At 50.5% G+C, this 25563-nt stretch overlaps 1 protein-coding gene and 1 pseudogene across 14 annotated transcripts in view; one reads left to right on the forward strand and one right to left on the reverse strand.

The window, feature by feature from the left end:
- Nucleotides 1–736: 736 nt before the first annotated feature.
- LOC102460667 (alpha-1,4-N-acetylglucosaminyltransferase-like) overlaps nt 737–25563 on the forward strand; it is a 32685-nt gene continuing 7858 nt past the window's right edge. Inside the window, exons 1-2 of one of the 14 annotated variants that reach the window (XM_089780919.1) lie at nt 9513–9650; nt 22779–22901. Coding sequence is in view for 2 of the 14 variants with exons in the window: in XM_089780916.1 (XP_089637042.1) it covers nt 5686–5875 (190 nt within the window). In the remaining 12 variants the exon portion in view is untranslated. Of the gene's footprint in view, nt 836–5295; nt 5876–9512; nt 9651–12919; nt 12941–14830; nt 14914–15510; nt 16588–16684; nt 17788–18384; nt 18901–19802; nt 19943–20116; nt 20459–22778; nt 22902–25563 lie in introns of those variants that run through there. The other 13 variants (XM_089780917.1, XM_089780920.1, XM_089780921.1 and 10 more) reach the window with 13 other exon arrangements.
- Nucleotides 3863–5082, reverse strand: LOC102454068 (galactose-3-O-sulfotransferase 2-like; annotated as a pseudogene).

The following is a 25563-nucleotide window of genomic DNA, read 5'->3' on the forward strand; positions in this document are numbered from 1 at the left end:
GCTGTTGTCTCTTTAATGCATGGTCACATGGTTTCACAGGACACGCTCGAATGATCTGCTCTGTTTTGTTTCGTACTTTTGCTCTTCGGTAAAAATGTTTAAACAAGTAAACACATATCGTTGTGTGGGCTGCGTCAGAGAGACATCGCAAGAAGCGGTTGCTTTGTTTCTGCTTGTAAAATTCAAACCTGTTACAATAACTAGATTGTAGGTGACAAACGCAGCTGCATTTTCCTAAGACACTTCCTGTGCAGAGCAGAAAGAATGTACATTGCTGGTTTCCTTTACCAAATTGGGTATGTTTGAAACCACAACTAACTTGACCCCTAGTTTTGGAATCATATTGCACAGCAACCGATTCAGACCCCAATGTTTGTGACTGCAAATGTACCAATACAAATATGCAAATAACAATCTTACTAATTGAATTGCACCTAACGGTATTACTCTCGTTTCTTACTGCCTGCCACTCACAAGTTCAGAGCGGGGGAGGGTTAGTAAGTGATAAGAGTTTGTTTTCCCTTCTATCCTAACTCTAGATGCAGCCCAATGAATCAAGAGGATTCAATTTCGACTCTTTAAGAGGATTAGTGTTAATTTTAATATTATTCTGAGAAAAGCAGTTCAATCTGCCTACTTCCTCATTTCCAAACTGCTCAGATACACTTCCCCAGTGGGTGTAATCTGTGAGCCGCTACTCAAACATCCAGTGACCTTTTGCTTCCTGTTGATTTAGAATCCCAAATTAAAAGCAGCGTCTGTCAGACGGACGGCGTACGGAATTTGGATTATAGTCTCTACGACTAAGTGGGGGCTGAGTCTTTGGTACCTCCGGGTAAGTAATGTTTTCTTTTGAACCGTTTGATGCAGCTTAATTTCTTGGCTTGTGAACACCCTGCTTTTGGCAGACGTTTTCGTTTCCTCTCTTTACCCATTACACCTTAGCGGTTTGTGATTCTTGTAAATCCAGAAAACTGCACTTTGTGTTGTTCTGTATATTTCCCCTGACTATACTATTTAAAATCGTAAACATTACATTAAGCCTAGGATCCTGGGTTCACTGCCTAGCTACGCTTTACACTTTACTAAGGGTATGTCTACACTACCCCGCTAGTTCGAACTAGCGGGGTAATGTATGCATACCGCACTTGCTAATGAAGCCCGGGATTTGAATTTCCCGGGCTTCATTAGCATAAGCGGGGAGCCGCCATTTTTAAATCCCCGCTGCTTCGAACCCCGTGTAGCGCGGCTACACGGGGCTCGAACTAGGTAGTTCGGACTAGGGTCCTATTCCGAACTACCGGTACTCCTCGTGAAACGAGGTGTACCGGTAGTTCGGAATAGGCACCCTAGTCCGAACTACCTAGTTCGAGCCCCGTGTAGCCGCGCTACACGGGGTTCGAAGCAGCGGGGATTTAAAAATGGCGGCTCCCCGCTTATGCTAATGAAGCCCGGGAAATTCAAATCCCGGGCTTCATTAGCAAGTGCGGTATGCATACATTACCCCGCTAGTTCGAACTAGCGGGGTAGTGTAGACATACCCTTGATCTCCGAAACTCCATTCACCTTCAATTCCTATTTCAAATGAGCTCAATTAATTGGTTACTAGCTAATCTAATTAGTGTTATACACACACACACACACACAAAACAACATTCACAGAGACATTTCTCTTTAAATAAATAACCCCTTAACCGGTTTCAACAATTACTTAAACAAATCTGCAAAAAGGGGGAAGTCGTCTCCCTACCCCTTCCCTCGATGGATAATAAGCGTTTAGCTGATCCAGAGGTTATTACCTAATCGGGACCTTCCAAGCAGCAAGGCAGAAGCTGAAGGAGAGGGAGCTGGTCGCAGCCCGGGGGAGTTGACGGGACTGAAATAAGGCAGCTTGAATCATACAAGCTCTGAGTTACTGAGCTATACCAGCAAACATGGCCCATCCCCACTGGCCTAGCATTATTACAGGCCCATACGCAGGAACGGAGTGGGGGGGGTGGGGGGGGAGTTCGGCCCCAGCCTTTTCCCAGCTGGCAGGAGCACAGGAGAGGGAGGCTCGGGAGGTTTGCTGTTCCTGCCTTTTCCCGGCTGGCCAAAGCAGTTTACTTGGAGGACCATGGGGGGTGCATTTGCACCCTTTGCATGCGTGTGAGTGTACACACACACACACACACACACACACACACGTGTGTATGGGGCCTGTATTAACCCTCACCATCATGCCCGCGGCAGCGCTGCTGAGTGGGAAGGACAGCTGGTCCTGGGGAAACATGCTCAATGCATTCCTGAAACAGGTGTCCCTGATTTGTGATGGGTTTATTGTGTAATCAATGCTCACCCTGCCCCGAGGCAGGAACCAGCGGCTGCGATGAGAAGTGCCACGGTGCCAGGCGCGTTGTAGGACTTGCCACGAGGGGTGTACACACAGCCGCGGGGCCGTCTCTCCAGACGTTGATTCCAAAGCTACCCCAATCGGTGGGGCTTAACGGCTTGATGTGTGCACAGAGCAATGGGGTTAATATGATGCCGTCTGCACTATTAATGATTAGCATAGTAACCGTTGTCCTGCGGGCCACTTGTGTACCTTTCATTGGAAAAACCCAGAGCAGAGGACAAACTGTACAATGTCCACATGGTCATCATTTCACCCCTGTCTGATACGCAGCCCCCTCCCAGGCAGAAAGCAGCAACCTTTAAACAGCTCAGGCTGGAGGACGGAGGACAATCATTCAGTGAGTTGCAAGGCAAATGGAAACTAACAGGAAATGAAGGGAGGAAATGCCATGCTGCGGAAACAGCCTGACACTGCAGAGTTAACCCTCTCTCGCTCCCACAGAGGAAGCCAGGATGTTTTACATCTTACGGCCTTTCTTGGACAACCAAGACCGGGGCAAATTCCCAGATGGGAGCAATGTCACTGATCGTTGGACTGAAATGGAGCTGTGACAAGTGACACACCTGGGGGTGTCTCCTCTGCTTCCCCTCCCGAACCCACAATATTTTCCTTGGCAATGTCCCAGCGACATCTTAGAAGCCTAAGTTTGTAGTGGATGGATCGGCAGGCTCAGAGGGGTCCGGCTGCCAGCTGGTTCGCCTTCCAAATTGTTCAGTGGGTTCCTCTTTGGTTAGCAGTGTCATTTCTATCAGAGGAGCTCTTAGAGCAGTGGTCCCCACTGCAGTGCCTGCAGGGGCATTTATGTGAGCCCACCGAATGATCTGGGCCAGCCCCTGCCCCAGGCATGCGGCACATGCACAGTGCCGGCCCCAGGCGCGTGGCACATGGGTGGCCCCTGCCTCGGGCGCGTGGCACATGAGCAGCCTCGCTCCTGGATGCCTGGCATGTGAGTGGCCCCACCCCCAGGCACCTGGCAGCCCCAAAAGGCTGGGGACCACTGTCCTAGAGTATAAGCTAAGGCTGGGGTCTCGCTGACTAAACACCTGATCAGAGACAGACACCATCAGGGAAGCTGCAGCGTGAACAGATGAGCCAGACAAAGATCAGGGAGGGGGAGAAGTGATTAAACACAGATTGCCGAGTAGGTCAGTGGCGGAGCTGAGTATCCTGATGTCGAGTCACATCCCTTAGCCATGAGACCACGCTGCCGCCTCAAAAGAGCATTTGCATAATCTCACATCTGCCCTTCCTCTCACACTGACGTCTATCTCCCCCAGCTCAGGGTAATACTCTGCCTGCCTCGGCCCCGTGCTTCCTTGCACCACTGCGCTGGCTGGAGGATGGGATCCACCGTGTGAAATCGCGTTGTGCTCTAGTCTTATTTGGCAGCAGAAGGGGAGACAAGCTTGCGGCATGTTCTGCTGACTGAAACTGCCGCGCTCTCCTGGCTTCTCCGCGTTGGGCTGGCGTCCTGGACTGGGCTCGCTCCTCTGCGGGGGTGGGAGGGTCTGGTTCTGAGTCAGAGGGCCCAGCTTAGTGTGTGGTCATGTTCTGGTCTCCACGGAGCTCGCGGCCTGCAACCTAGCGACGGCTCATGGCTTAATTCCTTTCGCTCCACTGGCGGGGCTTGTGCTTCGGGGTCTATAGTCTGCTAATGTCCCAGGGCCTCTTGGTACAACCTGGTACCCGCATGACGGTTGTGTGCGCCAATGCACGAGTGGGGCTTGGGGGGCCGTTACTGGCCAGGTCGGGCCGGGAGAGAGAGTTCATGGAGATTCTCAAGCATACTGTGAGGCATCACAGAGGGAGGGATTGGATTGGATTGCATGTAAATACAGAGTGTGTCTAGTGAGGCGAGCTCCCGGGGAGCCAGGCCTTACCACGAGGGGAAAGGCATGTTCTTCCTCTTCTTCTCTGGGAACTGACGCGCATACAGATAGGACATAGTTTGGGCATGATCAGTCTCAGGCAGGCTCGCTGAGTCTCATTCGTCAGGTCTTCTTTAAGGCTATCGCCCGGAATATTTCCACTCCCTGACTTCAAGAGCTGAGGATTTTTGTCTTTGATCTTGGTCCTGTCTACGGGCGCGGGGTCCAAGAGACACAGTTCCTTTTGTTCCGTGAGTTCCTTTAGTCTCATTCTCAGGAGCGTCACCTCCCAAACCAATCTGTCCAGCCCTACTGCCTACAGAATTCTCCTCCAGAAGGACCTGTTGAAGTGCTGGTAGAGCATCCAGTCCAACCAGCACCATTCTTTCACCTTTTCCTTGCTCTCGGGGGTCATATTCTGGAAGGTGTCTGGGCTTCGGGAGTTCAGCATGAAGGAAACCACCTCGTCCAGCTCCCAGCCAGCGTGTCCCTCAGCAGGACCATGCACTCATCAAAGTACTCGGGGAGCAGCAGCAGCTGAGACGCCTGCTCCACCTCCGATATGACACCCTGGACACAATCCTCCATGCCGACTGCATAGTTATCATAGCCAAAGTCAAACCACATGCAGTTCCTGGCACACACGTACTCTTCTGATTTCACTCAGCTTGTAATATGTCCATGGAGATGCTGGAAACTCGGTCACATCCTTGGACCTTCCAAAGGCTGGTGTTGAACATTTATGATAGGCACAGGAAGATTCCATCGGTGAAACCGGGTTCCTCAGGATGGAGAAGTAGGTGGTGGTGTCTGGCATTACTCTCCGGACCTGCTTACAAGGAGACACAGTGTGGCCATTAACGTATCTCTTGCGTATGCACAGGAGAGGTTTGGACAAAACCTGCCCACAATATTTTGGCACCTGAGGCGGGGAGCTCAAATGACGCCCCCATGCCCGCTCGCTGCACCAGCAGCAGACACAATTTTCTACACTCTGGGTCCTAGGGGCGCCCCCAACAGGCTGGCACCTGAGGCGGCCACTTCAGTTCTCCTCATGGTAAGGCCAGCCCTGAGTTTTGTGGTACAAAAAGAGCTCCCGCTGGACTTAAAGGTAACCATCCAGGATAACATGCACCATGCAGATCATTAGCAAACATAAGCACGGTGGGAATGTCTCAGTACAAGCCTTGTCCTGAGAGGTTGTAGGCATCGGAGACGGGTTGTTCTCTATGGTAGGGGCGGCTTGGCGGCATTGCTACACCGCTCTAGCTACACCAGCAAACATGGCCCCGCCCACTCGCTTTCCCATTCTCCTCAGGCTTGAGTGGATGGTTTGGGGGGCTAAACTGGACTGCGCGAGGGATTTACTGGCTGAGTAATGACACGGGATGGTGCCCCAGGTTCTGTGCACCCCTACACGCCATGGATGTGGGCTCAAGACCAGCCGCACTTGGCGGAGGCGGAAGGACACATTGGGCTCAGGCCAGTGGAAGGGAGAAGATCCATGTTTACGTAGACCTAGTGACTTGCCCGGCTGCTGCAGTGGGACCACTGACTGGAGCAACAACTGTGGGAAGAGGTCTGTGCAACCAACCCGGCATCCTGACTCTTGGTAAGGGTGGATTTCACCTCCCAAACCCCTCGGTGTGCCCTCCGGATAGTGTCTAAATGCCCGGATAAAGGTGTAAATCTGTCCCCCAGCAGCCTGCTGCACACAACTGCGTGCGTCAAATCTGCTGCCATGCATTCAGGTTCCCTGGCGCAAGCTGATCTGATTGTGAGGACCACCATAGCGGGCCAGTCCAATCGTCCACTAGCCCAGGGTCCTGTTTCCATCACTGGCCAGAGCCAGGTGCTTCAGAGGGGCTGCACAGAACAGGCAGTTTTGAGGGACCCTAGGAAGGAGCATGGCGGAAAGGGATCTAGGGATCATAGTGGACCACAAGTTGAATATGAGTCAACAGTGTGATGCTGTTGCAAAAAAAGCAAATATGATTCTAGGTTGTATCAACAGGTGTGTTGTAAGCAAAACTCGTGAAGTCATTCTGCCGCTCTACTCTGCACTAGTTAGGCCTCAGCTGGAGTACTGTGTCCAGTTCTGGGCGCCACATTTCAAGAAAGATGTGGAGAAATTGGAAAGGGTACAGAGAAGAGCGACAAGAATGATTAAAGGTTTAGAGAACATGACCTATGAAGCCAGGCTTCATGAACTGGGCTTGTTTAGTTTGGAAAAAAGAAGATTAAGGGGGGACATGATAGCGGTTTTCAAATATCCACAAGGGTGTCACAAGGAGGAAGGAGAAAGTTTGTTCCTCTTGGTTTCTGAGGACAGGACAAGGAGTAATGGGCTTAAAGTGCAGCAGGGGAGGTTTAGATTGGACATTAGGAAAAAATTCCTAACTGTCAGGGTGGTCAAATATTGGAATAAATTGCCAAGGGAGGTGGTGGAATCTCCCTCTCTGGAGATATTTAAGAACAGGTTAGATAGACATCTGTCAGGGATGGTGTAGACGGAGCTTGGTCCTGCCTTGAGGGCGGGGGGCTGGACTCGATGACCTCTCGAGGTCCCTTCCAGTCCTATGATTCTATGATTCTATGATTCTATCCCCTGTTGGCTGGTTACCGTGTCTGGCAGTCGGAGGAGCTGCCCCGCTTGGAAAGGGGAGTTGATTGCTGCACACTAGGGAAGGGCTAGTTCATGTCAGCAGGGAGTCACCCGGCCAGTTAGAGCGTGGGAGGCCAGGGATAGATTTACACCCTTGCTTGCCACATGCTACATTTGTGGAGACAAGTGCTTCATGGTTCTTTCAACCGCCTCCTCTCTGGCCTCTCCCCGTCATTACACAGCATGAGCCAGGCAATCAGTGTTTGCATCTCCAGCCCTGCAGGTAATTCTTGTTCTCTGCAGTGAAACAAGAACACTTGTGTTTTAACAGCTCCATCCTTTTAGCTTAATCCTCACATCACTCCAACCCAACAGCCCCCAGCGCCTGCTGCAAGCCTCAGCCAGCTGCTGTCAGCATCACCCCACAAACAACACAACGGCAACCCAGAGCGCTCCAAAGGACAGTCACGCCCCAAAACCATGCGATTGGCTTGAAAAGCAAGAAACCCCTTTCTTTTTTATCAAGCACAGTGAAAATAATTGTTACCTGGGGGGCAGGGAGTAACCACTGTGCATATCTCTCTGACTTTGACAAAGGGGGGCAGACACCTCATAAGCGTTCTCTGTATACAACTTTCAAACATAGTAAGACAGATTTTTTGGGGACTTTGGTCCCTTTGGAGGGTTGGTTTCTGGGTGCTGAGCCCTAGTAGCTAAGTTGTCCCGGAGCTGAACTGATTCAGCATCTGTGTTGCTCTGCAGGGGGCCGGAAGCCCAACTTTGTGCTTTTTCTGGGGCAGATCAGAGGATCTGGCCCAGGACAGGCTGGTGGGGAGCCCCAGAAAACTAGAAGGCAGATGTCAGTGGCATGATCAGCACCCCAAGGGACATCTCCAAGGGGACCACTGTGATTCTTTTACTCAACCATTGCGGCCTTCCTTACAACACAACACAACACACACACAATACGCCTCCTCAGCCAAGTATCACCTAACTCTAATTCTTTAAGGCGAGGGTGGGCAACCTCAGGCTCTACATCCAGCCCCTGAAGCTCAGGAATCTCCCCACACTAGGGAGCCCACGCTGGCACTCCAGCCCCCCTGCCATCCACCCACAGGGCTGGAGCACAGAACATCTACTAGCCTGGACCCTCCTCGGCTCTGGTGTGCGAGGGAAATGGGAGGAGCGTCTTTTTCTCTCTCAGTCATGGGCTTCTCACTTGTGTGCAGCCCCCGACTCATTTTTCTGTGGGTCAGTGGCCAGTGATTCCCCACCCCTGCTTTAATGTTATATTAGCCTACGATGCCCCATAACAAAAGCCAGGTGCAAAGGCTCTTCCCATCCCCGTGAGTTCATACATCAAGAGGCAGGTCTGAAAGAATGATCCCTGAGGGTCTCGTTAGTTTTGTAATCTGGACACTCACCTCCTTGCTCTGTGGGGTGTCTCACTGCTCCCCCCTTCTCCTCTCCCCTGCCAAAGAGCAGCAAACACAGACATTGATCCTCCTCAGATCTGAGGAGAATGCCTTTTCGGGCCCCGCACTCTGGAAACCCACTCCCCAACTGGGCTCAGATCCCCAAATAAATCATTCAGGTAAGGCCCCTTGCACAATCAAAGGAGGATGTACACGCTGATTGCTCCCCCTGGTCATATGTATTTCCACTGGGCTCGATGGAAAATTAAGGTGGTTTTATTAAACACAAACAGTAGGATCGAAGTGGTTGCAAGTGAAAACAGGCAGAGCAAAGTGAATTACAAACTTAAAATAACAAAATCCACATCGGGAGTTCTAACACACTCAGGCTTACTGTAACCTCACCCTAAAACTGTTGTTATTTGGGCCAACCCTGCAAGCCAGGGAAGATCATTTTTCCTGGGGGCCTCGGGTTCATTTTCTTGAGTCTCACGTGCCAGCCAAAGATGCAGGGACAGCAGCTTCCCCTTGTTTTATAGATTCCACTTTGGGCGGGAACTTGGAGATCTCTCCCCCACCTCCTATGGAAAATAACCTGGTCTGACCCTACTGGGGGCGGGGAGGGTGATCACATGACTTCCTGAGACCAACCACTACTAAGACTGAGAGGACAAAAGGGGCTGATTACAGGTGATCGCCCAGACATGGAGGGAAACACCCTTGATGGCTTCCATTTGCACATTTACATGCATAAACCATGCCATGCGCCGTATTTCTAACATTACACACAAGAGTGAAACACACAACAAAACAAGATACACAGACACAGCAGACTGTGACATTAAGATCGCTCAGTTACATGCGGCATTTGGCCCAAAGCATCTCCGAGTTAAGCATATTTGTGTCCATAAGTCAGTTCCATGCAGCATGGTGGAAGGGGTGAAACCGTCACAATGATCACTGATGATCTCATGAGTTTTGTAATCTTGAGGGACTGCCCCCTCCCCTCCCCCCGTTCCAGGAACGTGGTTGTGAAGGGAAGGCTTGGGCCTCCGTTTTCTTCCTGGCAGCTAAGAGGAGGGCTCTGGTCTGGCATGGGGAAGAGGAACGGAATGGGCATTGTTGTCTGCTATTGGACATCTATTATCGCTGTATATTTTTGTGGCTGTACACAGCTACCATCTTGGTCTTATTTTCCGTCACGTTTTGCTGTATTACCCCTTCAGGTTTCGCTCGCCTCGTATCTGGATGGAACTCAAGTGACATTGATGGCACAAAGGCAAACCTAGTTAGGGGAGTGACGTACAATCCTCAACGGTTCAGGAGCCACATTAACAATCGTCATTGGCTGCGAGAGCCACAGCCGAGTAAGTTCCTTGTTTAATTTACCACGTACATGTGAGTTTCACAGCAGGTCGACTGACTGTGTTCTACAATGTCTAACTGCGTCTATGTCTAGACTACGTGGCTCTGCCGACAGAGCCATGTAAAATAGTTTATCTGACACAGTCAATGAAGAGGGGATTTAAATAATCCCCGCTTCATTAAAATAAAAAAATGGCCGCCGCGCTGTGCTGGCAATCGGCTGATCTGGCACAGTGCGGGAGTCTAGATGCAGATCGGTCGACAAGGGAAGCCTTTGTTGACCGCTCCTGTAAAGCTTGTTTCACGAGGCATAATGGAGCGGTTGACAAAGGCTTCCCTTGTCACCTGATCCGCGTCTAGACTGCCGCGCTGTGCCGGATCAGCTGATTGTCGGCACAGTGCGGCGGCCATGTTTATTTTCATAGAATACTAGAATCATAGAATACTAGGACTGGAAGGGACCTCGAGAGTCATCGAGTCCAGTCCCTGCCCCCATAGTCCCCCCCATTTTAATGAAGGGGAGATTATTTAAATCCCCGCTTCATTGACTATGTCGAGTAAACTAGTTTACGTGGCTCTGTCGACAGAGCCATGTAGTCTAGACGTACCCTCAGAGGGGGGATACTGAAATCACACAGGGATTGCAGAGCATGCGCTGCAAAGAGCAACAGGAGACATGTTGTCTCTCAAGCCACAGTCTGAGTATCACTGAGTTTGGGGTCCTCTGAAAAGTCACAAATAGCCCCAGCCTGAGCCTCCCGTCCTCTCCCTCCCCGACTTGGAAACCTGGAGCAAAATCTTGCCCTGGGGTAGAAGGTTTTCCCCTTCACCGGACGTGAGTCCAAGGAGTGAATCCCGGCTGGCAAGGGCCTAGATGCCACCGGCCTCCAGCTCCAGGCAGGTCCATGCCAAAGGCCCAGCATACGAGGGCAGCGCGGAGTGACTCCAGGAAGGGCCCCCCCCCCCGCCAGCACCCCTAGAACTGAGCTCAGATTGTCCCCAGGCCGGAGGGGCCGACAGCAAGCTGAGCAGGGGGACCCGGCTCCGTGCTCCCCAAACGGGTGGGACCTCCGGCGGAAGGGGTGGACCAGCCCTCGGTGCCCCTAGGACCATGGTGCACCCCACTCCCCCCGGCCCCATTGCCACAGGCTGCTGGCTCCCAGCCCTCACCCCTCCTGGGTGGAAACACGCGTCTTCCTCTCCCTCCCTCCTGACGGGTATTTCCAGGCTGCACAGCTCTCCGCCTCCTCTCTGAATTCCCCAGTGGCCAGGCTGACTCAGCAAGCCGGCCGCTTGGCCTCTCTGCCGGGGCCCTAAGCAGGCTGGAGGGGGGGGGCAGGGCACAAAACCCTGGGGCAGAAAAACGGGGAGGAGAAACGCTGGGGAAAGCGGGAGGGGGTGTAAATATGCCTGGTGCCCAGCGCACTGAAACTGCAGTGAAAGTGTTACAAAGGAAAAACACAAGCAGCGACGGGCAGGTTAATCAGTTTGTCAGAGCCCCCTCCCACCTCGCCTGCCCCCCCCCCGTCCTCCACCCAGCAGGCCCCTGCTCCGCGTCGGCCCTTCCAAGCCTTCCCCAAGGATGAGCGGCCCCCTTAGACGGTCTGGTTGCTGGATCAGGAAACAGGCCCCGAGCCAGTTTAAACTCAGCCTAGTGACCCCAAAACCCTTCCTGTGCCTGCGGGTGTCGGGAGACTCCAGTGTGAGGCAGAGTGGGGGGGGGGGTCTCTCTGCAGGTCTTACAACTGAGGATCTCTGCCCCCGCCCCACGCACACACTGGTATTAGCACCTAGAGCACTGTGCTCCCTTCCCCCAGCCCACCATGAAAACAGAAACTCAGTCCAGTCAGGTTTGCCCAGGACCTTGCAGGAAATTGCCCCGTTACAGTGTTTTTACAGCTCAGAATTGTGTATTATCGGCCTGCGCTAGCTCTGGAAACCCTGCTTGTGGCCTTTGGTGGCCAGGCTGGCAGCTATCCTGCCCTAGACGGCCGCATTCCTGTGCCTAGTGCGGAGATTGTGGACATTGGAGGCCTCCCCCAAACCTCTATGAGGTCCACGGTCTCCGCACTAGACCAGGTGGGCGCCTGCCTCCTGCGGCCCTCGGGAGGCTCCCGGGAGCCGCCAGCCTGGTCCTGGGAAGAGGTGGAGGGCTGGGTGGCAGCGGGTGGCTGGCTCATCCCGTGCCAGGTGCAGGGTCTGCTGGCTGGGTGCTGCCAGGCTTGCAACTGGCACAAGCACTGTAGCCAGAGCGTGCCCCTTTAAGGGCTCCGGGGCCGGGAGGGGGGGCAGAAGAGTTTCCCTGGTTTGGCCCAGAGTGGCCACCAGGGCAAGCTGGGGAGGGCTAGCCTCTCACTAGTTCGAATTAAGGGGCTACACAGCCCTTAATTCAAACTAGGCGTTAGTCCTCGTAGAATGAGGTTTCCCTAGTTCGAATGAAGCGCTCCGCTAGTTCCAATTAAATTCAAACTAGCGGTTTGCCTGTGTAGCCCCTATTAAAGTTAATTCGAACTAACAGCTGTTAATTCGAATTAACTTTGTAGTGTAGACATACCCCCAGAGCCGGTCCCTTGAGGACCAGAAACACCCCATGGCCGGCCCCACAGCTCCATGGTGGCGCCGTTGCAAGCAGGGTGAGGGCAGCGTGCCCCAGGGAAGCTCTGGGGTGGGGCAGCAGGGGCCACGTGGGCCCGTTGAGGTGGAACACGCTGGTGCGGACTAAACGCCCCCTCTGGTGTGGAGTGAAGCACCATGTCGACAGGCCCTTGTCTCTGAGCCCCAGGCCAGGCCTTGACGACTGGACCCTCCTTCCATCCCAGGGCACCAAGTCGCGCCCTCCCCTGAGGGGACAAACAGCAGTGCCTGGGTCTAGCTGTGTCGGGCCCACGCCGGGGCGTATTGGTGTGAAATTACCAGCGCAGGACTCTGCTCCCCTCCCCCAGCCCACCATGAAAACAGAAACTCCGTCCAGTCAGGTTTGCCCAGGATCTTGCAGGAAATTGCCCCGTTACAGTGTTTTCACAGCTCCGAATTGTGTATTATCGGCCTGCCCTAGCTCTGGAAACCCGGCGTGTGCAGGCAAAGAGCCAACAACCTCCCATCTAGTCGTTTCCCTCTCGAGCGTGGCAGAGGCTGAATTTCCACCCATAGGCCAGAGCTTGCAGGGACCTCCCAGGAGAATTCTGATGAAGTTTAAGAACATAAGAGCAGCCATGCTAGGTCAGAGCATGTAGCCCAGAGCCTGGTCTTCCGACTGCCATGGGGTGTCCACTCACGCAGGATTGGTAGCCAGGTAGGTCTGTTACCTGCACAGCCTGCCCCTGATAGGAGAGACAGGGGGGCAGGGGCCTTTCTGGTGGCTTTGCATGACCTGGAATCCTGGGGGAAGAAAGGAAGAGATGCCCTGGGCTGGGGGTGAGTGACACTGGGCAGGAGGGGGGGGGGGGTCTCTGGGCTTAGCTATGTCAGAGGCAGGGGAGATGATACCTGCCCCTCCCATGGGGAGACATCTGGAGTGGGGGAGTCTGTGATAGGACATCCAGCTGACACAGGCCGGCACCTGGAGGAAGAGCCAGGGAGCACGCAACTGAGTGCTAACAGGCTCCCGGAGGCGAGAATAAGCTGGGCCTATAAACCAAGAAGTTTGCAGCAGAAGGGCTGCAGGTGGAAAGGGCAGGGAGCTGTGTCTGGAGCGGATTGAACCAGAACCAGGAGCTGTAGGAAGCCGGGCAGGGCAGGCAGTGGGGGCTGGGAGAGGAAAGAACAGAGCTGCTGGGTTGAGGAACCCTGGATGGGAAAGCACCTGGATCCTCCCACCCAGCCCTGGGAAGTGGCCCCAGCAGGGCAGCGAACGAGCAGAGCCCTTGGGTCACTGTGGGAGGGAGAGATTGGACGAGCCGCGCTTGGCAGGGCGGGCGGTGAGGGTATGTCTACCCAGCAACATTATCTTGAAATGACCAGCGGTTCTTTCGCAGTAACTGAGTCGAAATCATGTCGACATGTCACGCTGCAGGGCTTCTTCCTCCAACTCTTGTAGCCCTCGCTGCACGAGGAGTAAGGGAAGCCGGGGGAAGAGGCTCTGTTTCAAATAAGCGCTGCGTCCACGCTCCCAATTTCGCAATAAGCTACGCGACTGATGTAGCTCAGTTTCCATCACTGATTTCGAGTGAAGCCCTGCTGTGTAGACACACCCTGAGTGACCTGGCTGGAGTGAAGTGCCTTGCTGGGTGCCAGGCAGGAGCAGAGCAAGGCAATGCTGAGGGGTCCTGTCACCCTACCCTGGCTTGGGGCAGCCCGCGTGTCCCTGCGCCTCCGAGCACGGGGCTCCCCTCCGGGCCCTCCTGGCCAACAGCCAGCGAGGAACCTGCCCTCCCGGAACCGACCTAATTCTTGTGTGAGCCCAGCTCTGCTTCTGGCCTGTGCACATCCCCGGCAATGAACTCCACAGGCTGCCTGGACTTTGGGAGGGAAAGTTACTCCTCTCTGTTTGAAACCTGCTGCCTAATTATTGCATTCGCTGACCCCTTAGTTTTATATTACGTGGAGGATTCTCTATTCACTTTCTCCACACATTCACGAATTTCTCCCCCTCTGTCATACCTTTTCTTGCCCTTTTCTGCAACCTTTTTCCAATTCTAAATTCTCTGTTTTTCAGTTGGGGCAAACTGAACTGCCTGCAGTATTCAATGTGTGGGTACAGGGCATATCATAGAGTTATATAGTGACATAATGATAGTTGATGTCTTCTTATCTATCCTTTTCCTATGGTTTCTAGCAATCTATTAGCTTTTTTGACTGCTGCTGCAGATTGAGTGTTTTCAGAGATCGATCCACATTGACTCCAAGATATTCCTTGAGTAGTAATAGCTAATTTACTATATCCTACAAATAGCTAGGATTAGGTGTGACAATGGGCGTTTCTTTGCACATATCAACACTGAATTGCATCTGCCATTTTGTTCCCCCATCACCCCATTTTGTGAGATCCCTTTGTAACATTTCTCAGTCCGCTTTGGACTTAAGATTTTGATTAACTGTGTATTATCTGGAACCATCGTCACATTGCCGTTTGCTTGCATACAGCCTGCTGCTCCAGTAGAGTCCCAGCAATTTCTCCTCCCTGTTATGATCTAGGGCCCTGTTTGTTGCCATTAAGTTGAGCAGAAAACACCTTTGGTTTCAGGACTGCAGACTCGATGGTTTCAACCCACAGACGGCAGACCAGCCTTTTTCCTAAACTACAGCCAGAGCTTAATGCCAGCTCAGGTCTGTGATTTGGTTTAACTCTTGAATCCCCAGTTTTGCAATGAGCTGTCAAATTGAATAACAAGTAATCAGGGTGGATTGATTTCAATCAAGGATTTAAATCACCAAAAAAATCAGTGATTTAAATCAAGCTACCAAAAAAAAAAAACCCCAGCTCAGACTGACTGTGCTTACAGAGCATTTAATTTTGGTAAAACAATGAGTCTAGTGACACCTGAGAGACAGATTTCTTAGGGCATAAGTTTTCATGGGGAAAACCCACTTCATCAGCTGGACTGGGGTGGAAGTTCCAGAGCCAGGGGGAATATAAGGACGATAAAGGAAAGAAGTGACTTGTATTAATGAAGCTAATCAAGTCAGTGTGGAAGTGACTCGTTCACAGCAGCTGATGTGGAGATCAAAAGAGGGGAAACGGCCTTTGCAGCATGTTAACCAGCATGGCAAAGGTCTCTCTTACCCAGGCCTCCCTGGCTGCTTCTGTTCTAGTGTTGATCTGAATTGCTCTCTAACCTTTTGCTTTCTGTCTCTCCTTCACCTCCCTGCCATCCTCTCACTCTCCCCCCCCCCCCCCCAGCTGCCAACTGCTGAGGCTTTTAAAGGTCTTCAGACAGACAGCAGAGGAATCAGCTGGCTCCAATCTTCCTGAGCCAGCTTCCTCCCAGCTGCATCTAATTGTCCTGCAGCCCTCTGCTTTGAATTACAGGTTTTTACCCTTTTTGGGGCTGCCTTTCTTCCCCTCTGCAGCAGCTCTCTGGCCTGAACCTGCCACACCAGTTAAGATCTTTATTCAATCCTCAATTGATTGTATTGAACTTGCAAAGGAACTCCAGGTCAGCTGTCTCCCTTTGCCATCGGGTTGGGACATTCTTGAGACTGTCTGGTTTCGCCAATATCCATGCCACAGGGGCATTGCTGGCACAGGATGGCAGACAGCAAATGAGAGGATGTGCAGGTGGATGAGCCCGTAATACTGTAGCTTATGTGGTTAGATCCTGTGATGGAGTCTCTTGTATAGATATGTGGACAGAAGTGGCAATGGGGTACGTAGCAGGGATGTTGTATGTTAGCCCCAAATTCTGTACAAACTGGTAAGTGGTAAGTAAGGCGTCTATTGGAAGCTGATGCTTTGCCGATTCTCTTTACACTATTCGTGCGCATGTCTGATTGTTCTATTTAGGGTGATAAGTATTGGAGATGTACTGACACTCCGAGTATTTGCTCTTGAGGGAGATCAACCGGCTTTACCCGCCTATTGTAACAGGGTGGCTAGTCTAGTGAATCGAAGTACTTGACGGACAATGAACCATAAGTGTTGCCAATACACATCTGAAGAATTTTGCAGTGAACTTGCAGTCAAGTGTGTACGCCATGGCTGCTTGCTGAAAAAGGACCCAGACAGGTGACTTAGTCATGTGACAAACTGCATTTTGGAAGTTCCTGCACACAAGGAGAACAATGGAATTCCCTCCACTTGGGCAAGGGTATAAAAAGGGCCCCAGTGTTTCCTCCAATTGTCTTCACTCCAGCTTGTCAGGTCAGAAGCAGTTTTGCCATGAATTGGGCCTGGAAGGACTGATGCCCCTCCTAGCACAGGATGTATTCCAGAGACTTATGAGACAGCAGACTTTCCACCTCGGCTATAAGCCTGCACCAGGAACTTTGCAACTGGCGTATGTATGTAACCTGATTGCTTTAAATTTTACTCTCAGCCCTTTCTTTCTTCCTTTCATTAATAAACCTTTCGATGTTAGATATTAAAGGATGCACTTTTGGGTAAGATCTGAGGTAAAAGTTGACCTGGGAATGGGGCTGCTCCTTTGGGATTGGAAGAACCTGTTCAGAGTTGGTGCGACTGGATTTCATAACCTCTCATCCGAGTGAGGTGCGGTGCTGGCTGTGACACAGGGAAAGCTGGAGTGTCTGAGGCGATTCTCGTGTGACTTCTTGCTGGCCAGTGTGGCAAACAGAAGTGCTCTTTGTGACTGGTTGGGGGTCTTACAGTGGAAGTCCCCCCTCGTGGGTTATAAGCAGCCCTGGTCCTAAACACTTACCCTATCAGCGGTGCCCCAAAAATCTGTTATAGTCACGCTTGGATCCACAGAACCAGGTCAGTGAAGCTTTGGATCAGAACCCCCATGTGCTTCTAAATTTGGACTTTGTCATTGAGCGTTTGATAGGTTAAAGTTTAGCCATGTAGCTACAGTGTGCAAAGTCATGTGTAGTCTGCCAGCCACCCTTTCTGAGAGCAGAAAGGACCTTTACCTTCTGGTAAAGCTGCACCAGCCAGAATATTGTGTCTAAAGCTGATTCCAAGGCAGAGATAGAGTCTGATAATTTTTTTATGTTTTAAAATTAGTATTGTCAAACAAGTAAAATGGCATGATGATTGGGGAGGGGAGGTTTAATTGTAATTTGATATTCCTGCTTGAATATTCATATTGTGTCTATGTACCAAAGAAATCAGTTCTGACTTGTGTGTGTGTATGAGACATGTGTGTTAAGAGATAAGGATGAAGGCCAGATATTCTAGGAAGAAGCGGAGGACAGATGTAAAAACGCCAGGAGATTGCGGTATGCTCCCACCAAACTGCGGATGATGGGCAGATAAAGATAAGGAAAGCACCTATCCATTGGGACAAGATAGCTGTGATATGAGAAGAACAGCTTAAGCAAACAAGCACTCTTCAAAGCGTAGTTAATTACAGCATGATGTAAACTTACCGATCCCAGCGAAGTAAAACGACTATGAAAAGGGACAACTTTGGCATGAAACTTTGGGGTACATCCTGTCAAAGACGGGAGCATCGGTCTGGACTGCCAGAACCCCCGCTCCTCCATCTGTGATCCATCTGTTTGGCCATGGACCACGGACTGGTAAATATAACATCAGCTGGTGGGACAGTGTGCGTGTGTGTGTCTGTATGTTTGTGTGTGTGTAGGCATATGCTAACTGCTTTGCCGTGGTATTCTCAATAAACAGGGCATGTTGCCTTTTGCCCCATAAAGTCCTCGGCCCTGCGTGTTATAAGCATAACAAAAGAGCAGTTGCCATGAGTCAGCAATGAAATGAGGATCTTAGAATAAAAGACCTGAGGGACCCATGCTCAGAGAAAGGAATCACTTCCAGAAAGAAAGCCGCTAAGAGCGAACTGCAATCTTTGCTAATGGACAGAGATGCTGCAGAAGAAATCTCAGAGCGCAGGAGGTTTTGAAAAAAGCGGAGCTCGATTAGGAAGAAATATTTGCCGAGATTCATGTAAGGGAGAAGCAAAGGAGCGCTGAGCTGGAGAGAGGAGCTGCTGAAAGAGAGAAGAAGTCCAGGCCAGGCGAATGGAGCGACCAGCAGCAGAGGAGAGACTCAGCGAAGCTGAGCAGGGAGTTGCCAGACTAAACTCCAGATCAAGGGGGAAATGGGAAGAGCGGCGGAGACGGTATCCGCTTGGGAGTCGTGTGTCACTGTGTTGCTCTGTGCTTTGATGATGACATGGCAGAAATGTGCAATCCGGCTGATGTCATAACCCAGCCCCCAGAGAAGTCTGAATGCAACTCTGCTGTCCCCTGTGACTACCAGGGAGATTTGGGAAAGGGGCGGGGAGAATTGACTCCAGGCAGTTGTCTGTGTCTAGCCAATTTTACTGTGACCAAGTGGAGAGTTTCTCTCAGTGTCTGCCTGGGGGAGAGAGCTGTGTGTCTGGCAGGAGGTTGCTGAAGGCCTGTCTCAGGCTCAGAGGCGAGGCTGGAATTCATTCAAGGACAGGAGGAACTCAGAGATCAGGACGATGTTTCTGTGCAGCAGATTCCAGTCCGGCTGAAGCCGTGACTGAGGAAAAGATCGAGTTTGTGGCGCTGCTGGACGGAGACCTAATAAAGCTTGTGGAAGAGAAACCTGCCCAGGAAGAACCCGATTTGTTGCAAATAGCTCCGTGGGATCAGCCCCGGTGTGTGGAGACCAGCTGGAGCCAGCCAGGAGACTGTCTCCAAGGGTTGGTCTGTGTGGAGCAGGAGCAGCTCGGCTGGGAAGGCAGAATTTCTCTCCAGTGCTTTGGGTGGGGAAGGGGCCTCTCAGCTCACCGTAGCTGAGGCTAACGCAGCTGCCCCAGGGTTGGGGCTGGATCCAGCTGAAGCCCAGAAAGGGAATGATCCTAAACCTGTGTCTGCTGGGGAGAATGATTAACTTGGTCAAATCCAATTAGTGACCTGGCAGAACCCAGAGGCCAAGCAGTTCTCATGCGGGTGTTTTGCCTGTCTCTGGGAGAGGGTAAGGCAGCTCAGCCTGGGTAGGGCAGGGGTCTTCAACCTTTCCAAGCAGGAGATCACTGTTTGAACTGTAGGGCAATCCGCGATCTACCTCACACTCAACTACCCGCCCTGCCTCCTTCTTGCCCCTTCTGCGAGGCCCTGCCCCTGCTCACTCCATCCTCCCTGCCCCATTCTCCCTCCCTTTCACCAGGCTGGGTGCAGGGTCTGGTCTTGGGCTAAGGGATTTGGAGTGTGAGCGGCTCTGAGCTGAGCTGGGGCAGAGAGTTGGGTGCAGGAGGGGCTCAGGGAAAGGGCAGGGGCTTGGGGTGCAGGTGGGGTTCATGACTGTGGCAGGGGTCCAGAGCCAGCTCCAGCTGGGCCCTGCTGACCTCAGGGGGCTCCTGGGTGGTGGTGCATGGGGCTAAGGCAGGCTCACCCTGCCGTGGCCCCGTCCTGCTCTCCAAAGCAGCAAACTGCCTCCATCCCGCGCCCTGTTGTGCCCCCCCTGTTCTGTGGGGACAGAATACAGGGTGGGAGGGGGGCCTGACATCAGCGCCCTCCTCTCCATGACACAGCAAGCAGGAGGCTGGGGGTGGGGGGAGGAGGAGGCAGCTCCAAGGCGATGGGCAGGAGAGGGAGGGGCCGCTGAAGTGCTGTGCTTGGTAGCCTCTTGGCCAAACCAGCAGGGTCCCCTGTCAGAGGCTCCAAGATCGACCAGTGGATCCCGATCTCCTGGCTGGTGACCAGGGGATTAGGGTGGTACCCTCGCCAGGCCACAGAGAGCATAATGGTGAGTTGATTGTGCACCTGCGGGCTGTGGAAACGTGTAGCCAGGAGGACACGATTCCTACCCTGTGTGTGCTGAGCCAGGTGACCTTCCTGGGACCAGCGTGGAAGGCTGCAAAGCGGAGGAGAACGTCTCTGACTTTTTACCTAGTGAGTCTGCCTGTTTGCCTGGCGGGGACTGTATAAAAATCCACCTGACGGGCCAGAAATGATCCTGGGTGGCAGGGAAACCAGCAGGAATTCATTGTGGCTGAGCAGAGCGACGCTTCTGAATTGTTGCTGAAAGCTGCCGAGGAACAGCCGCCTGCTGGGGATTTGGGCAGGCAGTTTGCGGTGGCAGAGGAGGGTGGAAGTGATTGGACTGAGGGAGATCCGGAGGAAAGTCTGTCTGTGGAAGGCAGGAGTGTGATCATTGAGAGCCTGGTTCCAGTTCCTAACAACGAGAATGTTTCAGTTAAGAGGGACTCTGTTGACCTTAGTGTGGGAAAACCCAGCCTGGACAGATCTGAGGTTGTTTCAGGTGAGCTGAAAGTTGTTTCAGATGAGGTGAAAACTGTCAGAGAATGGGAACAGGTCTGTGGGCCCCGAGTGACTGTGTCAGACCAGCTTGCTGGGAAGTCAGTGCTGTTGGGACAGTGAAGTTTCCAGGCGGATTGGGTAAGCAGAGATTGGGTGTTTTAGTCCAAAAGGTTAGAAAGCTGAGTATGCAGAACAGAACAGCTGTGCAGTTAATCTCTCAGGATTACAGGGAATAGCTGTTAAACCCCCTTCTCCAGACACTGAGAACTCTGGCAACCTCTTAGGCTGTGTCTACTCTAGGAAATGATTTTGAAACTAGTACATTTGATTAATATCTCCCCATTTAACAGAATCGAATTAGCGGGGAAACATCAAAATTAGTCCAAAGCTGGCTCTGTTAATGTAGACACGCTACCTCGGATTTAGAGCCCCAAGAAGCACTGGGGAGTAATTAGTTTGAATTACTCTGGGAACTAATTAATTGGAATAAGCGGTACCCGAGCATCGACGTTACTGTTATTTCAGAATACCTATTTTGGAATTAGAGCTACTCCCGATGAAAACCAGGAGTACAGAGTTCAAATTCCATGGCCCATTATTTTGAAATAACAGGCTTGGTAGTGTGGATGCTCCGCTTATAAATTCGATTTAGCGGGGGCATTATTTTGAAATTAAGCCCTGATGTAGATGAGGGCTTAGTGAACTTAATGTCTGATTTCATGTGGAAGCAGGGGTTGGTGATGGCAAGATGAAAGAACTGTGGGTCTTTCTTACATGCCAGTGGACAAAGTCCCCGTCTCTTCAAGACAGAGGCCAGCTTTGCACATGGTGACTCTTAAGCTGAAAACTGAGGAAAAGAGTAATGTTTGTGTTGATACCTGACAGACTGGGGGGAGACAGACTCCATAGCAATTGCTAGGAGAGAGGACACATCCAGCCAGCCAGCTGCTGCTGTTCAGGAAGGAATTTCAGAGTTCCAGTCCATAAAACAAGGAGGCAGGAAAAAGAAAACTGCAGGTTAACCCTAAAATGCCAGCCCTCCAATGGTATTGAGCCAAGGATGACAAAAAGATCGGTACATGTGCGCTTGCAATGGATTTGTTCTTGGTGCTGGTGTCCACTTCTGTAACCAATGTGCTGCTGCTACCCAGAACTGTAAACCTGCCCAATGCGCTTGATCTTTTGGAGAAACTCCAGAACATGTTCAGAGTGGCACATAATGACACACTGTATTGTAAGGGACGTAGTAATACTGATATTTCCCAGTTGTTGGTGCCCGTAACTTTTGTGGGAGCTTCTCACATGAGAGAGGGCATTCCACACTTAATGTGCTGTATGAACAGGGAAACTGAGGCACACCGCCATCTTGCTTTCATGGCTAAATGCCAGGATTCCTACACTATGGAGAACATGAATATCTACATTAACTTGGTGTTTATTTGGTTCCAGACATTGGCCAGAGCTTGTAGAGAGAAATTACCTTTAGCTTTTGGCCGGCTCACCTAAGAAATCATATATAGAAATCATGGTACAAAAGCAGATCAGATCCACTGTTGATCTGAGCAATTATTGCCCTGCATTTGTCACACAGTTCAGTGATATTATGACGATCGTATTGAACCTTACAATGATGAACCCTGTTTTAGACAAACATGGTTTTCACAAACCTTTCCAGTCACACGCTGCTATTTCTGATACAGAATTAGAACCTGTAGCAACACAGAGCCAGGCGTGGGACAGCCCTGTGACACACACAGCCATGTTACTGGCATCCCTTCCGGCATCACTCTGGCAGTGGTGGGGTGACATTCTTGGCTTCTCGGTGTGAACATGCAGAATATTGTTGTACCTGCCGCTGTAGGTTTGCCCCACGTTTTGTACAAAGTGGGCCAAGCGAGGTGTCTATTGAAAGCTGATGCTTTGCTGGTTGTGTTTCTACTTTTCATGTGCATGTCAAAGTCTTGTATTTAGAGTGATAAGTATTGGCCATGTTCTGACATTCTAAGTATTTGCTTCAGAGAGATATCAACAGGCTTCACCCGCCTATTGTAACAGGGTGGCTACTCAAGTGAATCAAAGTACTTGACTGGCAGTGAACCTTAACCTTTGCCAATACACATTTGAGGAATGTTGCTGTAAACCTCAACCTCTACTTTCTTTAATAAACCTTTAGATGTTAGATTACAAAGAACTGGCCCAACGTGCTCTTCTGGGTAAGCTCTGAGGTATACATTGATCTGGGAACGGGGCTGGTCCTTTGGCATTGGAAGAACCTGTTGGGAGTTGGTGCGATTGGTTTTCATAACCTCTCATCCATGTAGGGTGCGGTGCTGGCTGAGACACAGAGAAAGCTGGAGTGTCTGAGGGGATTCTCAGTGTGGCAAACAGAAGTGCTCTGTGACTGGTTCAGTCGCGTTTTAGTGGAGGTCCCCCGCTCTTGTGCTGTAAGTAGCCCCGTTTCTAGCATTCACCCTGATGCGACCCTCTCAGCAGTGCCCCCAGAACCCGTTCTATTACAGTAGATAGGAGGACAGAGCTGGCATCGGGGTGTGTGGCAGAGAGCCGTTCCCTGGGTAAGCGTTTCTGTGGTGTGTTGTGTGGCTGCTGGTATTTACTTCAGATTGGGGGGCAAATACTCAGAAGCAGCCACAGAACACACCACAGAAACACTCGCCCAGGAACCTACCCCTGCAACAAAGCCCATTGCCAGTTCTGTCCACACACCCATACTAGCAACACCATCACAGGAGCTAACCACATACGCCCCAACATCAGGGGTTCATCCATCTGCACATCCTCCAATGTGGTGTGTGCAATCCTGTGCCAGCAATGCTCCTCTGCCATGGATAATGGTCAAACCAGACTGTCTCTGCACCAAAGGATTAATGGACCCAAATCAAACACCAGGAATGGGAACAGACACAAACCTGTAGGGGAACATTTTAACCTCCCTGGACAGACAGTACTGGATTTGAAAGTAGCCATCCTTCTGCAAAAGAATTTCAATGGGAGACAGCTGAACTAAAGTTCATTTGCTAATCAAAACAATCAACTTAAGACTGAAAAGCATCTTCACTGATTACTGCACTACAAAGACAATTTTCCCCTCTCTTGATATTCACATCAACTGCTGTGAATGAGCCATTTCCACCCTGACTTGATTACCAGAAGTAACTTCTTTCTTTTGTTGTCCTTATATACACCCATTTCCCTGTAACTTCCATTGCAATTCATCTGATGAAGTAGGTTTTATCTACAACAGCTTACGCCCTAATAAAACTGTTGGCCTCTAAGGGTACTTCTAGACAGTGGTGCTATTTCGGGATATGTCTGATATCCCAAAACATCATTTTCCATGTTTTAACAGTATGCCTGTTATTTTGAAATGAAGTTGAAATTATGGGCTTGCTATTCCGACGTGCTAGTAAACCTTGTTTTATGAGGATTAAGGCACTTGTCGGAATAGGGGGTCTATGTCGAAATTTGGCAATAAGTTCGAAATAAGCTACACAATTTGCATAGCTCAAATTGTGTAGCTTTTGAGCTTGTGCCACTATGTAGATGCACCCTATGTTGCCATAAGACTTCTTGTTGCTTTTGCAGATACAGACTAACCCAGCTACCCTTCTGTGACTTAATTTTGGAGTAAGACTCATTGAACTCATTGGCATTTCTGGTTTTTGAAAACACAAGTGCATGTTGGGGTTCCCTTTTGGAGAGCTGAGTTCTGCAGAAGTAAAACAGGGAATAGACTCATGGCATCACCATTGTGGTCTGTGTCCATCATGTTCCAAAATATGGGGCCTGTCTTATGTAATATAAAATAAGAAAACAACACTCTGTGGCAACTGGCAACTGTAGATTTCTCTTACTGCAGCTTTCTGCATTGTGTAGCTGGGGGAGAGATTCTAAACCTAGTTCATTAATTTAAAAAGCCACAACGTTTTGCAAGGCTACACTTATTTTTTCTATCAACACCCAACACCGCAAACAACTTGGGAATTTAGCCATCAAATCAGATTTCTATAAAAAGGCACAGAGAGGGTCTTGAAGAATGGTGCATTGCAAAGTGAATTAGTGGAGTTACTAGCCAGTTGACCCTCTCAGCGATATCCACATCCTAAGCCACATCATTTTCTCTGAGGGTATGTTTACATTGCAAGCTTATTTCAGAAAAAGCCATTCTGGAAGATATCTTCCGGAATATCTTATTTCAAAATAGAGCATTAACAGAACAGGGAAGCCTTAAAATTAGTCCGAGGCAGACTCTCCTTATGTGATTGTGTAACCTTGATTTAGTGCCTTAGAATGGCTCTAGGGAGGGGCTATTTCAACATAGCAGCAGTGGAGCATCTACACACACCCTCTTCCTAAAGAGCTTTTTCGGAAGAGGTGTTATTCCTCAGGGAATCAGGTTTACCAATGTCGGAAAAACCCTCTGTTATTTCGATTTTCTTTTGAAATAACAGTTGTTGTGTGAATACTAGTATAGTATTCTTTTTCCAGAATAATGACCATTATTCCAGAAAAATGGTGAAGCATAGACGCATCCTCAATTAGCAGTTTTCCTTTTCATGTTTCATAGTCTCAACTAGGCCCTGCATTATCTTCTTGCCCTGCTTCTGCTTGACACGTTTTCCTTTTTTACCCAGGGAACGGAATGCTTCGAAATGTTCCCAGATTAGGTCTCTCTTACACCCAGGAGCCAGGACAGTTTTTTGTGGCAAAAGTGTGGGGGGAACATAGAAAGCAATTAACTCCTCTGCCCGGCTTAGCCAAGATCAGCCACGATGTAAGCACAGAACAAAACAATCTGACCAACATGTTACTAGAAATTAAAAGCCAAGAACGCTCAAGAAACAAGAGCTGGTAGTTAAGCTGGGTACAAGAGAGCCAAAATTTAGTATTTTATTGATAAATCTTAAGTCTTTATATATATATATATATAATGTCTGTCTGTAAGACCATATCTTAATTAACTCCTCTGCCCTGCTTAGCCAAGATCAGCCACCATGTAAGCACAGAACAAAACAATCTGACCAACATGTTACTAGAAAGTAAAAGCCAAGAACTCTCAAGAAACAAGAGCTGGTAGTGAAGCTGGCC

The sequence above is a fragment of the Pelodiscus sinensis genome, chromosome 10 (assembly GCF_052426305.1).
Source record: "Pelodiscus sinensis isolate ZL-2025 chromosome 10, ASM5242630v1, whole genome shotgun sequence".
NCBI classification, from domain to species: domain Eukaryota; kingdom Metazoa; phylum Chordata; order Testudines; family Trionychidae; genus Pelodiscus; species Pelodiscus sinensis.